Below are 14,646 nucleotides of genomic sequence, written 5' to 3' on the forward strand. Positions count from 1 at the left end.
ATTTAGAGTGCCCATGGAAATCTCTCACCGGCTCCTTAATGTACCAGACCCTGTATATGTGGCATTGCACATACATCTTCAGTTTCCTTCAACTGAAATGATAAGTGAGAAACTAAATCATAATTTGATGCATTCATCTTTTTTTTGATGGCTTAATCTTAACCTTGGTAAAAGTGCTACACAGGGAACAATTCATAAGAATTACTGAGTGATTACTCTAAAAATATTATTTGAATAGCATTTATATTATTGTTGAAGCAGGTTCCAGAGTCCTAAAACTTTTGATCTAATTTCCAAAATCCAACTTTCTATTTAAAGTAAACTGACACCAAAAATTCTAAATCCAGTCTAATTCAGTAGCAAAGGGTTCTTTTCCCAGTGATTTCTCACATTTGTAAGGCTGATACACATTGGTTTTACCTGTCACGAATCCTTTGTATCACTTTTAAAACACACCACCACTTTTTATGAAAAGTGACTAAAAGAATCTAAAATTGTAAAATTGCACGTGCCTGAGCAGAAAACTCCAACTTTGAGATTTTTCTCCCAGGCGTGCCTAAACCGACCTCTGCTCTTAGCAGGTAAATTGCCAGAGGGTGAAGCCAGTGTCAGCTCAAAGGGAAACCCTGTTGTGGGATTTCTTTTTTCCCCTTAAACTGATCACTTTTTAGGGGGAGTTTCTACTGCATTCTCTGGTCCAAAGTCCTTCCCACCAAATTACTACCTTCCCCACCAATTTGTCCCCCACCCCTTTCCAAAAGCCCTTGTTGGAAAGAACTTCCTCTCGTGACCGCCCTATTCCATACAGTTCCTATCGCTCCCAGCGCCCCCCTTCTCGGAACGGCTTGCCCTCTCCAGCCCAGGATCCAGGTCCCCAAACCACTTGAGAGAAAATTCCCACCCCTCGCCCCTTCTCTGGCGTCCCGCGGCGGCGCTGGGGTGGGGGAGCGGGTGGGGAGGGGGGAGGGTTTCCCCGGGTCCCCTGTGTCCTCCTCGCGCCCCCCCGGAGGTGTGCAGGGGGAGGGGAGCGCGGGTGGGTGGGACCGGGCCGGGTGGGGGAGGGGTGAGGGCGAAGAGGAGGAGGAGGAGTGTGTGTGCGAGCGTGTGTGGCTGGGGGAAGCCATTGCCTGTTTAATAGTTGCTGTTGCTGCACTTCCGCTTCTCTCCCAGCGAGAGAGAGACACGAGTGGCCAGGCCCAGCCGCAGCCGCAGCAGCAGCCGCCGCGGCGGCACGGAGGAGCCAGACACAAAGAGAGGTACGGGGATCCCCCCCGCCGCCCGCCGCCCCCCGGCCGCGTCGCCGGGCCTCGGGGACACCCCTCGCCGCCTCCCCCGACCCGCGCCACCCGGACCGCCGGGCACCGGGCTGAGGGGGGGCGGAGAGGGGCCGAGGAGCCCCAGGGGTCCGGGGCCCGCCCGCGGGGGATGGGTAGGGACCCCGGGCCGCGTGGGGTGCGGGGGCCGCCCGCGTCGGGGATGGGGGGGCATTGTGGCTCGAACTGTCAGCGCTGCCCCGGGAGCCCCCCACTGGCCGCCGAGGGGGTCAGGAGCGGGGGAGGGGGAGGCGGGGGAGCCCCGTTTCCCCCAGAGGCGGGGGCCCGCGGGGATTAACCCCTCCGGGGCGGAAGGGCTCATTGTTATTCCTCCGCTGTGGAGGCCGAGCCCCCCCTCTTCACCCTCGCCCCACCCCCACTAGGGGTGACTGTCGGGCGTGTGCTCGGGACCCTCGCCCCAGCCGCGCAGCCCTGGCCGGGCGGCCAAGCCACAGGCCTGCGGGGAGAGGCGTCGGGGCGCGGCGCTGGGGGGGCCTCGGGCCTCGTCGCCCCTGCCCCCCCCCCCGCCGGCCTCTCCCTTCCCCCACCCGGGCACCCGCTCCCCGCCTCCGTCCCCCCGTTTCGGCTTCCTCTCTTACTCCTCTCCGCCCCTTCTCTCTTCCCGACCTCGCCAAACTCCACTCCTGGCCCCCGCTGTCTCGCCCTGATCAGTGGCCCCCCGCGACCCCCGGAAAGCCCACTGAAACAGCCCCGAGGCCAGCACACCGCCGGGACCTTCTCTCCATGCCCCGCCGAGGCGCTGGGCGCCCCCACCCTGCCCTCAGCCTGCTTGGCTTCTCCCCTCCCTGCCCCGAGGGGAGCCCCGGGGGGCGCGGGAGGGGCCGCTCGCTGAGCTCGTTTTGGTTTTCCCACCGCGTCCCCCACTTTGGGCCAAAAATAAACAAGCCGCGTCGGATTTGCTAAAGCCTTAATGGGCCTGAAGACTTGGAAAAGCGAGTGGAGGGCGGTGGGCGGCCAGGTGCACCCCTGGCCAAAGCCCTTCTGACAGCACCCGAGTTCCTTATTTACACTGACTGCATGGTCTGTGTGTTTCTGTTTTGTTTCTCTCCCCCTGCAGGGGCTGTTTGCGGGGTGGGGTGGGGGGTTCGCTATGTCGGATGACGATTCGAGGGCCAGCACGAGCTCCTCCTCATCTTCGTCCTCCAACCAGCAAACCGAGAAAGAAGCAAACACCCCCAAGAAGAAGGAGAGTAAAGTCAGCATGAGCAAAAACTCCAAACTCCTCTCTACCAGCGCCAAAAGGTACCGTACTCCACCCCCAACCTCCTAGGCTTCCTATTTTCCGAACTGCCTCTTGCTGCTTCATTTGGTCTGCCTCCCAATGAGGGGTAGCTTGAATGCTCCTCATGGTTTGCGTGCTGTTAAAAATGAAAAAAGGGCCTTGGAAGCTTTAATTATTTTACTCTATTGCTTCTGGTTTTTTCCTTTTAATAGTTACCCACGTGCAGCTGTTGTGGCTTGCCTCTCTCATTTCTTGCTAAAGTTTGTAAGAATCCTCATTACTTTTATTAGTGACCCCCAAATCTGATTTCAAATTACTTGTCCTATTAATCACTAGCTTGTGACCCTTCTCAAGGCTGTCATCCCACTTAATTACTAATACCTGCCCAGACAACTCTATCAGAATGAATTCTGTTACCGTCTTGCTTCCTCTTCACCTGTTGCACTGTGATCTTTTTTGAGTGGAGCTTTCTCTGCAAACTACATAAGGAATAACTCCTGCTAGTGGGGTAAAAAATTTAATAGGTGGAAACAGGTGTTTTCAGATGGAACTTAAAGAGATTCTTCTGATTTGAAGAGTTGAGGCAAATGAATTGATAAATCCCGTAAAATGGGTATTGTAGGTTGTTTGGGGGATTCTCTTTTCTCTTTAAAAACTTCAATTTTGCCAAATTAAAGGGAGACTCATTTTTTTCATGGTACATTTTCTCATATGCTGTAAAAATTTTTCTTTTCCCAAGCTGAATTCAAGCAGTGGCTCTTTTTTCTTTACTATTTTCCTCTCAGTCTCTGAAAGAACCTAGTTTTTTACCTCAAGCATACTTCAGTAATATTCTCTGATCTCCCTGACCCTTAAAATAATCTATAGCAGATTCCGGGGAAACCCCGTGCCCTTTCATAAATCCTGCTGCTCTCAGGTGGACGGTCATTAAACTTTAAGGTGGCAAACCAGGAAGACAGTAAGGAATACAAATGGTGGGTTAGATAGGGGTATCTTTTTTAAATGAACGTAAAATAAAACGGAATGTGAGTCTTTAGTTTTCACTGAGTAGTGAGCCCGGAACTCAAAGTTTGTTCTGTCATTTTTCCAGAAATTTGAAAATTTGGTAAAGTGCTTTGGTGACTTAACCATGGGGGCAATGAAGGAGAGATGTTAGCTTGTTTTAAAGAATTTAGAGGTTTAGAGTTAAATGGCAAGATACCTTAGCAAGATTCTACTTAATTTTGGAGAGGTGGTTTGATGGCACCTCGGCTTCCCAGGAATCCAAACTGGCCCTCATTGATTAGTCCAGGACCTGGCATCTCCCCTGCTCACATTGGATAGGGCTTTCCTTAATCTCCCCAACTCCCTACCCCTCACTACCCCGACGTGCAGTGCAGGGCACTACCCTGTGCCCCCTGATCCATGCTGGAACAGCTTTGGGACTGACCTGAGTAAGGCAGAATATTTGCTTTAGATTATTAGTATTTTTTGTGTTCCAGGATATCACTGGCACACATGAATATATTTGGGGGTAAAAGCACAGGTGTCGAATATAAAATAATCTTCCTTTGTGTCAGCAGATTACTGAGGGGGATTTTTCATTACACGCAATTTGTCCATTTATGCTAAGGAAGTTTAAAAACTTATTTGAAAATTCCTGGCAAAGAGATTAGTAGGTGTACAAAAAATGAAAGGTGGGAAGCTACAAGGGGTAATTTTACGTATAAAGTTAACATCAGTTTTTGCTCCTTGAGTACTTTGTGGAAACAGTGGCTGTTAGTGTTAAAGCAGAGCTAAGGTTAATAGTGAAGGCAAAAAATGGAGAGGGGCAGCGTATCCTGGAAAGAATAAGGGGGAAATTAATGTTAGTGGGACCCTATTAAAGCTGCTCTGTGAAATACGTTGACTTGGAAGCTGAGTGTTGCTGTAGACTTGGAAAGGGCCCATATACTGGGAGACAGAATAAAAAAGCCTGAATTGGTAGACATAAAGTTACTTAACTGCATATTGGAAAGTGGTTTCATTTGTAGTCCATGGGTAGATGAAAAGCTCCCGTTGAGAGTGGTCTGGACAAGAATTATTCTGTGAAACGTATGTATGAGTTACTTGTACAAATCTTTTGTCAGTATTACGGAAATCGTGCAAATGTTAGTTGTAGAGATGAAGTGGTTAAAACTGGTAGTATACTTTTTAGGTATTAAAGAAGTAACCACCTTTTCAGTAAATATAGTAGAGGTTGAATCGGCAAGAAGTGAAGTCAATATGTATTTTTATACAAGTTGTGCTCAGGTGGAGGATATTTTTGCCTATGTACAAAGGTCTTAAGGTATAGTAATTCTAACATGCACATAAAGAATCAGGAAACCAGGATTCCAAACTTTTAGTCCAACATACAGTAATGAGTCAAACTGCCCGGGTGTTTGGGAATGTCTCAAAACTGAAATGCTTATTGGTAGCAAAAGAATTTAGCAAGACCCAGATAAGTAGATGTCGGTAAAGGCTGTGATCAAACCGCTTTCTAAAGCTCACCAGATTTGTAGGGGGCAGGAAGTGTCCTCCAATGGGAAGGTCTAAAGAACTAACCTAATAACCACCCTTAATTTCTCTTTCCTTACACATGGAGAAAACAATGCCTTCTAAAACCTACTGCGCATTGCATCTACCCAGCCTATCTTCCCACCCTCAGAGAACCTTTGGAAAGAGAAAAGCAACCATTGTGATTCTGATTGCCTTTAGACTGTGTGTGTGTGTGTGTGTGTGTTTAGTTTTTTACTACCGTGCTACCTCCGTGAGATTTTTTTTAAGTTGTACCGTAGCCCTTTGGGGTTTTATGTGATAGGAGCAAGAAAGGTTATAAAAATAGAAGGCATCATTTAGTAGATGTTACAGGCTTAAAGGTCTCAAACTTTGTCTTATTAATTGATGCTCTAAGCGCCTAGGTAAGCAGAAGACAAAGGCCAGGGCTTGGTGTGAACTGCTTGGTGGCGTCGGCCTAGGAGTGGGGGATGGGGCTCTTTGTGAAGTCGTGGGTTGGTGCGAAGATAGAAAATGGGCCGCGGGCCGCGCGGGGAGGGGGGTATTGTCCCGGGTTCTGTGCCCATGCTGAGATGGAGAAGGAAGGGAGCAGATCTAAGAGAATTTAGAGGATATCCAGGAAAAAGCAGGTCCGGAAAGGAGGGGGGGCTAGAGTGCGAGCGCTGTGCGGGACGGAGGCTGGGTGCACCTGTGCGGGCCGGCTGCTTGTGTCCGGTCTCACTGGAGGGGCGGGCGGGAGTGTTGGCGCCCAGGGGTCCGCGCGCGGCGTGAGGGCTGGAAGTCCCAGGGCGCGGTGGAGGCGAGTGGGGGAGTCGTTGTGCGTCCTGGCGCGGGCTCTCGCCACCCCTGGCCCGCAACTTCACCCGCGGGTTTGGCGTACGCCTCCCGAGTTGTCGGGCGCGCGCGGGCTGGGGGCGGGGAGCCCGGGCAGCCGAGCGGGGGCTCGGCCTTGCGGCCTGCGCTGCGCCAGCACCCCGCGACGCGGGGCAGGTCAGTCAGGACCCGAGGGGCCTCGCGGGGAGCGGCCATGTTGGCTTCGTCACTGAGGACGCGGGACGGCCTGGGGAGGGCGCCCTGCCGAGGCGGCGGGGAGGGCATCAGAGGTGCCCGGAGGGGGGCGGTGACCCGGGCGGAGATTGGGGGCGCACCCTTCCCACCCACGCGGCGGCTTGGGTTTCTCGGTCCAGGGAAGACGTGCAGCGCAGAAGTGAATGTGCCCTGGCACATTCTAATGCAACTTAGGAAACGAGTCCGCAAGCGAAGCTTTACAATGATTTCCTAAATGGAAAACCCCGAGAAATACAACTGCCTCAGTGTGCGAGGCAAGACTGGAACCGAAACATTTTAGATAACAGCAGGAGACCCCGGACCGCCAGCTCACTGCCGGTGGGAAAAGAAGTTTTTTCCTAAACTATGGGCCTGAAGCTTCTGATGTGTAGTTTCCTTCTCCCTCAGTAGAACCCAGTTATCATGGCAGGCAGTTAGGGTTATCTGCCAGACCTATGCATTACCGGTGGGAGGCTACCAACGCCTTCATGTTTCTTGTGTTTCTCTCTCACTTCCCTGACTCCAGGATTCAGAAGGAACTGGCAGACATCACTTTAGACCCTCCACCTAACTGCAGGTGAGCTTCCTTTCACAATTTTTTCTTTTTAAAATTCTTCTAATCTTTATCTTGGGGGTTTTCTTTTTGTTATTAAAAACTTCTGCTTTTATTTCATGAATTATTTTGGTGCTAACATCAAGTAACAGCTGAAATTGATTAACCTGGGAGTAATGTTTTGATGAGCGTCTGATAGTTTCAGTGTTAATGCTGAAGAGAAGTAATGAATTTATCTGGCGTGGACCCTTTCACATATATAAAACATAACTGTGAAATGAATTTAAAGGTGTACACTTGGCGTAATCGTGGACCTTGGATATGTCATTAGGGATTATGTAAAACCTTTTTAGATACTCAGGTACGTTTTGGTTTAGAAAATTGCTTTGCCATCTTAATCTGTTATTCAAGCTCTCTGTTAAGCTAATAGATCATAGAGTTAAATCACAACAGATTCTCAAGCTTATTTCATTGTACATATAAATTCTGTGTTGGACTTTGGCAGATCAACTCAGGACATAATTTGTGGCTTTGATAAAAAGGTTTCTTAAATTTTATAGATTTAAGCTCTTCCATGGGGTATTTTTTTCTTTTTTCTCAAAATTGCTTTGGATTGTATACATATGTGTGTTTCAGTTTCAAAGCAATTTGATTCCAGCTTTGTGGAGCATTTGCCAGTCACTTTATTTTATTTAGAATAATTGTTTTGCCACCGTTGAGGTAAAAGACTTGGATTTTATTAAGTCAACAGTGAAGTGAGGAAGGAATTATGTGTTGTAATAGGCCATTTATTTAAGGGAGATTAATTCAAATCTGTTACTCCCCTAATTTAAAAATTAGGTGTAACATTTAACCTAATTCTCAGTTCTCAGGGTTAGTATTGAAATGGGATGCCACATATCAGAAGTGTTCTCAACTTAAAAGAAGTCAGTAGAAGAAAATACTCAGTGGCTGTGTGCAGAATTTAAAACAAGCATGTGGAGATATTCAAGTTGAAAAACTAAAAGAAATATTTTGTTTATTAACACTGAACTTTCTAAAGTATGGTTAATGGGTTAAATGGAAACTTTAATACTGCCATTTGGGTTACATATGTCCTTACTGTTGGTCAGGTGTGGGCTTTTCTTTGGTAAAATTTTGTCCTGTTTTGTAAGGAAAGTTGTTTTGAATTTGAAATGCTCTTAAATTATGGTTTGTAACTGAACCACTTTATTTCTTAAGGATTTCTCTCATGGCTTTTAAGAATCTTTTTATACTAATGAGAAAGTGGAGAAATAGGCAAGGGTTAGGGCTGTGACATCTTACTTTTTTATTTTAGTGGAATCATTGTTCAGATAGAAGCCTATAGCTTCCCTTGGCTGTGTTGAATCCTTGGGCATTCCCCATGGCAGATGCATGCTGTGTAGTGATTGCTCCTGTTTGGTATCGTGTCTCTTTCAATGTGCCTCTTGTGAGTTCAGACTTAAGCTGATGAAATTATAAAGTTTTTAAAGCATCTTTCAAAACTAAGAATATTGATCAAAACCTAATGGTTTTCTTGCAAATATGTGCAGTCAGCTTTAAAATTGTAAACACTTTGAAGGTTTTCATGGGATTAATAATTTTTAAAAAATGGGAAAAGTATACTTAGTTTCACAGCATTTGAGTTGAATTCATGTGTGAGAGATTTGTGCTGCTGAACATGTAGAACTTTTATTCATGGGAAACCCTCTTAATTACCCCTTCAAGATAAAACCTGTGAATGTTAGGGGTGCTCTGGTGAAGCACCAAACTGGATGGGTATTGGATGGTTGGTGTGGGGAGACAAACTGCGACATACTTAAGCATTTTGAAAAAAAAAAATCTTGAATTTGGGAGAAGACGCTAGGTATCTTTAATTTGCAAAGAATATATTATGGTGAGTTTTAAGAATAAAGACTGCTTTATTTTCTGAAAACATTTTTTCAGTATGGCTTCTTAGGTGATACGAATTACAGTTGCTACTTTGTGTTGGCTTACTAGTGTTACTGACTAAATGTCATATAGTAGTCCCAATATTTAGCTACCTTAAATTTGGTTTTGTGTTTTTTGTGTTGGTACCTTTTGGGATTCAGTTATTAAACATTTTAATGTACATTTGAGATGGAAGAGGATAATTTGGGAATACTTGTGAAGTTAAAAATGTATGAATTAAATGACGTATTGAATGCATTCATGTTTATTTTTAGTAAATCTTTCTGATGTTACTCAGCATGAGAGCTCCATAGCTTGGTCCTTCTGAAATTGTAATTTCATCAACTATGAATTCTGTTTTGAATGAGTTAAACAATTGACTTTAAATTAACCTATCTTATGTATTAATCTTTTGTAGGACCGCCTTTTTTCAATCAGTATTCAGCCTGTAGTTTTAAATTTAAACGTGTTACTTTATTAAAATACAGCAGTTGGCACAAAGTAACCTCTCAATACACAGTTGATTATTGCAGATCAGTGGAAGAATTGCTTCTCTTGAAGGTGCATTGCTTGCATTCCAGTAATTTTCGCACTTTACTTGGCAAACTTCAAAGTTACTGAACTTAAACTTGTGTGAAATGCAGTTGCTAAATATGTTATAATGTGTGAGCGAGCGCATAAAGTTAAATCCTGTGTTGAATATTGTGTTGAGTAGATTTTTTTTTTAAGAATGGAGTGCAGGGGCGCCTGGGTGGCTCAGTGGGTTAAGTCCCTGCCTTCAGCTCAGGTCATGATCTCAGGGTCCTGGGATCCTGAACCCCACATGAGGAAGAAAAAAAAAAAATCTCTGCTCGGCAGGGAGCCTGCTTCCCCCTCCCTCTCTGCCTGCCTCTCTGCCTACTTGTGATCCCCCTCTCTCTGTCAAAAAAAAAAAAAAAAAAAAAAACAAAAAAACAGGGTGCAGTTATAGTCAGTGACCAGTCAGAAGTTTTTTAAGTGAATATTTTAAAAATTTTCTATATTACCACATAAATTCTTAGGTATGTAACTGTTTGGTTCTGTGTATGTACGCAGATGAAGTAATAGTGTCCCCACTCATGTACTATGCATTTGGTTAGTTTTTTCCTTGCATTTTGGCTGTTTGGGGGAAAAAATACTGTCTTAACTACTGTAATGATTTCCTCAAGCATGCTCTATCCTGGATTGTAAAATTAGGCCTTTTATTTTACTTTTTAAAAGTTTTTATTTAAATAAAATGATGCCTTTTAGGTAGCTGATGAACTCTGGGCCACTAGAGCCAGTTTTGTACCTGTTATTTATAGTCTAGGGCTCAAGCTTTGCTAAATTGTCTAGTTATAGCTATATAACCAATCTGTAGACATGTGTCTATGTATGTCTGTATGTAATAAAGGATATTTTCCCAAGTCCTTTAAATTCAGAATTTACGTAAGGAAATACTAGTATTTTGAGTAAACTATTTATATAGCAACTTGAAACCTAAAAATTCAAATTTTTTTAGAGCTACTTTTTTAGGATAAAATGTCTTTGAGAAGTCATTAAATGTTTCAAGCAAGGTGGAGAATAATAAAAAATAAATTCTTGTTTTATATGACTTTACTATATTTGATAATTGTTTTTGTGTTTCTTAAATATGTAAACCCCACTAAGTAAATGCGTTTTATTTTTCTGGGAGAACTATGGAATCAGATATAGTTAGTTTTAAAGTTTTACAGATAAATCTTACTTTTTTTTTTTTTAACATTTATTTATTTGAGAGAAAGCGAGCGTGTGCACAAACATGAGTGGGGGCGGGGTGCAACGAGGGAGAGAATCTCAAGCAGACTCCTTTCTGAGTGCAGACCTGGACATGGGGCTCATCCTATCACCCCGAGATCTTGACCTGAGCCAGAATAATACCAAGAGTTGGATGCTCAATCAACTGAGTCACCCAGGTGCCCCAGCTAAATCTTTTTAATTATCTTTTTAAAGATAATTTAAAGGCTAAAGTGAAGAGCATTTTAAAAATGTAATGGATTTGTTGAAGAAGTTAAAGTTTTTTTAGCCTTTTTCTCATTTACTAAAAGGGCCAACTATCTGACTTGCCTCTCTCATAGTATTGTAAAAATTCAAATGAGATTAGAGTTTTCTGTATGTATTAGATGTTGGCATTATTAGAGTTGCTCATTTAGCTCCTTTTAATCACTCATTTTTTAAATTAACATCTTTTACTGCTTGTATTTTATTTATTTATTTATTTTTGAAAGATTTTATTTATTTATTTGACACAGGGAGAGAGATCACAAGGAGGCAGAGGAGCAGGCAGAGAGGTGGGGGGGGTAGTGATGCAGGCTCCCTGCTGAGCAGAGAGCCCGATGCCAGGCTCTATCCCAGGACACTGAGATCATGACCTGAGCCAAAGGCAGAGGCTCAACCCACTGAGCCACCCAGGCACCCCTATCGCTTATATTTTAAATAGTCTTAAGCCATTATGCAATAATTGGAGTGAGTGTTTTTGAAAACTTGAGATGTAGAAGTTGCACTGTAAAAAGTGAAAAACCCCCCTCATGATCTCTTCTGATCCTGCTCCTTTGCAGAGATGTTCCTTATTTGGAGCTAATTGCACTTTGTGTATATCCTTCCAGATAGTTTCTGTGAATGTACATTGTGTTGTATTTTTCTGGTTTTATAAAATCTGGAATTGGTGGTAATAATAATGAGATCTTAATTTAGAAATCCCAGGCTGCTAAACTTGAAAGGAAAAGAGGCCTTTTCCTTGGAATAGTAAAGGCCTATACATCTTGTCCAAATTTAGCTTGCTTTAAATGGTTGTTTGGGTATAAGAAATGGGTTCAACAGAAGTCCTTTACAAAATCCTGTATCTCACCTGAAAAAAACTCTTTTTGTTTTTCATTCATTTGATGTTACTAAATGCATTAAAGATAAAAATGTGACTTCAACATCTGAACAGTGTTCAGTTTCATAATAAGTTTCATTTGGAGAGTTACCAGTGCAGTGTGTTTGCCTTTATGTGCGCAGAGGCAGTGTTGAAAAACAGCGAGAACCAGGAGACTGGAGTGTCAACGCAATCAAAGCCCCCAGACGAGCGTCAAGTTCCTGGAAATTAGATCATCATCTAGGGCCTGAGTGGGTAGGAAGGAAGGAAATCTATCCAGAAGTGAATTGCTTACTAAATAAGTAGGAACTCTTGTGACTGTTTTGTTTACTAAAAGACCATGTGTCTGGATTATAAAACTATACTACTATTGTTCCTCAGAAAGCTAAACAGAATTACCATATGACTGAGCAGTTACACTCCTAGGTATATACCCAAAAGGATTGAAAACAGGGAGTTGAACAGATTCTTGTCAGTGTTCATAATAGCCCCAAAGAGGAAACAACCCAAGTATCCATCAACAAATGATTGAATAAACAAAATGTGGGATTTACAATGGAATATTATTTAGCCATGAAAGGGAATGAAGTTCTGATATATGCTACAATGTGACTGAATCTTCAAAAATGTTAACCTGAGTAAAATAAGCCAGATATAGAAGGACAAATACTGTGATTCTAGTTGCATGAAATACCTAGAATAGGTAAATCCATAGAGGCAGAGTATTAGAGGTTTTCAGGGCTAGGGAGAGGGCAGAATGGGGGAGTTATTTCTTAATGGGTACAGTTTCTGTTTGGGGTGATTAAAATTTTGGAAATAGTGGTGATGGTTATACAACATTTGAATGTCATCAAATTTCACACTTAAAAATGGTAAAAATGGCAAATTTTACCACAAAAAAAGAGGAAAACCCCTATACCATTGTTGTTGTTGCTTTTTAAAGATTTTTTTTTTTTTTTAAATCTCAGAGAGCTCTTGAGCACACAAGTGAGGGGAGGCCAGAGGGGTAGGGAGAAGCAGGCTCCTAGATGCGCTGGGAGCCTATTCAGGACTAGATCCCAGGAACTGGATACCTGGACCTGAACTAAAGACAGACGCTTAACTGACTGAGCCACCCAGGCACCCCACATTGTTTAAATGTTAGCAGTATTTTGAGGAAAGATGCTTATAGCTTACAAGGCCGCTTTTCACAATCTTTATGGATTACTGCACAGGATACTAATATTATATTCTTGTCACAAACCTTGAGTGCTGTTACATATGAAAACTGATGACCTTGAAGGAGTTCATTGCCTAGTAAGGGTGGTAAGAAATGCATGTACAGGTCTTGAATAGTACTTAGAAACATGAGTATTATTTACATGTTATGAAGGTTTAGAGCAGTGAGAGAGCAGTGAGCTTGGCCCGGGTGTGAGGAATAGTGTCTGGAGCACTTAGATATGTGGGAAAACTTCCTGGAGGAGATGAAAAGTGGAGTGGGAAGAGCAAGAGACATCTCTGTAGTAGAGGAAAGGCTGAGGGCACTATTAGGTAAGAGTGAATAAACCTATGGCCAGAGTGGGAGGATAACCAGTAAGAGATAAAGGTTGTGTTCTTCAGTGTCAGGCTGAGGCTTTGAATTTCATTATATAGTTACTGGAGAATCATTGAAATCCTTTTGGGCTGAATGTCTAATCCAGTTAGAACTGAGTATCTGGATAGAGACAAAGCAAGGGTTGAGTGGAGTTTGGTGGGAAGCAGGAGACTTGTAGAGAGCTGCATTAGTCCAGGCCAGAAGGCCAGGTGGGCCTGGGAGCAGGTGACAGCCATCAAAGTGGAGAGGAGAGAATGGGAAAGCAGGAGTCTAGAGAACTTGATTTAGAGATGTAGGACTTGAAAGGACTTGGGTTCTTTGGGTATTGGGGAAGATGGTGGTGCCATTAAAAGAAGTCAGTAAGGCAGGAAGAGGAACCTGTTTGAGGGAGCAGAGGGATTATAGATAAATCCTCTTTCCAAGGTTTAATTTGTATGGTTTGTTGACCATATAGAGTGCTTAACGTATTGTTGTCATGTAGTAGGCTCTCAGTAATATTTGTAGTTCCTTTCTTTTTTTTTTTGAGGGAGACAACAAGCAACCACACATGTTTTGGGGGTGGGGGGGTGGTTCAGAGGGAAAGGAGAAGCAGATAACCTGCTGAGCAGGAAGCCGGAGTGGCTGGATCCCAGGACCCTGAGATCATGACCTGAGCTGAAATCAGAAGCTTAACTGACTGAGCCACCCAGTGCCTCAATATTTGCAGTTTGATTTTACATTTAAGTTTATTGTTAATCAGTCATTGAACTCTGACATCTACCTAATCTAATTTTAGATTAGTTTAGACGCATGGATTATAAACGCCTTAAAAGGCAGGGACCATGGCTTTTCTCCTTGATTTTGATCCTACGTGTTTTTCCCCTCAACTTTCTTATTTTGTAGAATTTCAAAGCTACAGAAAAGTTGAAATGAGGTGCATCCTTCACTCTATCAGCTATTAAAACTCCACCATATACAATATATATCTTCAAGGAATTGCTGTATGCCCATGGCTTTTTTCTTTTTTTTTCTTTAAACTCTGTTTATTTATTATTTGATAAAGAGAGAGAGTGAGCGTGTGTGTGCCGGTGTGCAAGCCAGCACAGGCGAGAGGAGCTGCAGAGGGAGAGGGAGAAGGAGGCTCCCTGCTGAGACCAATGTGGAGCATGTTCCCAAGACCCTGGGATAATGACCTGAGCCCAAGGCAGATGCTTAACTGACTGAGCCACTCTCTCTTATCTCTGTATATTTATTTTGTGGGACCATTTGACAGTGTGCTGCAGGCATCATGGCACATCTTTGTGTTTAGGGTACATGCATTGAATCTGAGGTGGGCTGGCAGGGATGCTGAGGCTGGACCTGGCTTTGTGGGAGAGGTACACATTAGATTTAAAAGTTTGGGTGGTGGTTGAGGTACTCCTAATCGCCAAGGGGAAGAGGTGAATTGAGAATTGTGCTCTGAGGGGTGTCTGCACAAGGATAGGGAGATAACGACCTGGACAGAAGCAAAGTAGGAGGAGAGCTGCAGGTCTTAGTGGGAGGTCAAGGAAATTTTTTCGTTGGCCTTTAAAGTGTAGAATTAAGAGTGCTCTGTGG

At 43.9% G+C, this 14,646-nt stretch overlaps 1 protein-coding gene across 2 annotated transcripts in view; it reads left to right on the plus strand.

The window, feature by feature from the left end:
- The first annotated feature begins 1,077 nt into the window (after nt 1-1,077).
- Nucleotides 1,078-14,646, plus strand: part of LOC308355060 (ubiquitin-conjugating enzyme E2 E1) — an 83,295-nt gene continuing 69,726 nt past the window's right edge. Inside the window, exons 1-3 of one of the 2 annotated variants that reach the window (XM_080823002.1) lie at nt 1,078-1,256; nt 2,392-2,576; nt 6,647-6,697. In XM_080823002.1, the coding sequence (XP_080679128.1) occupies nt 2,425-2,576; nt 6,647-6,697 (203 nt within the window). In that variant the 5' untranslated portion in view covers nt 1,078-1,256; nt 2,392-2,424. The remainder of the gene's footprint in view (nt 1,257-2,391; nt 2,577-6,646; nt 6,698-14,646) is intronic. The other variant, XM_080823003.1, reaches the window with a different exon arrangement.

Source organism: Martes martes (assembly GCF_963455335.1).
Source record: "Martes martes genome assembly, chromosome: 1".
NCBI classification, from domain to species: domain Eukaryota; kingdom Metazoa; phylum Chordata; class Mammalia; order Carnivora; family Mustelidae; genus Martes; species Martes martes.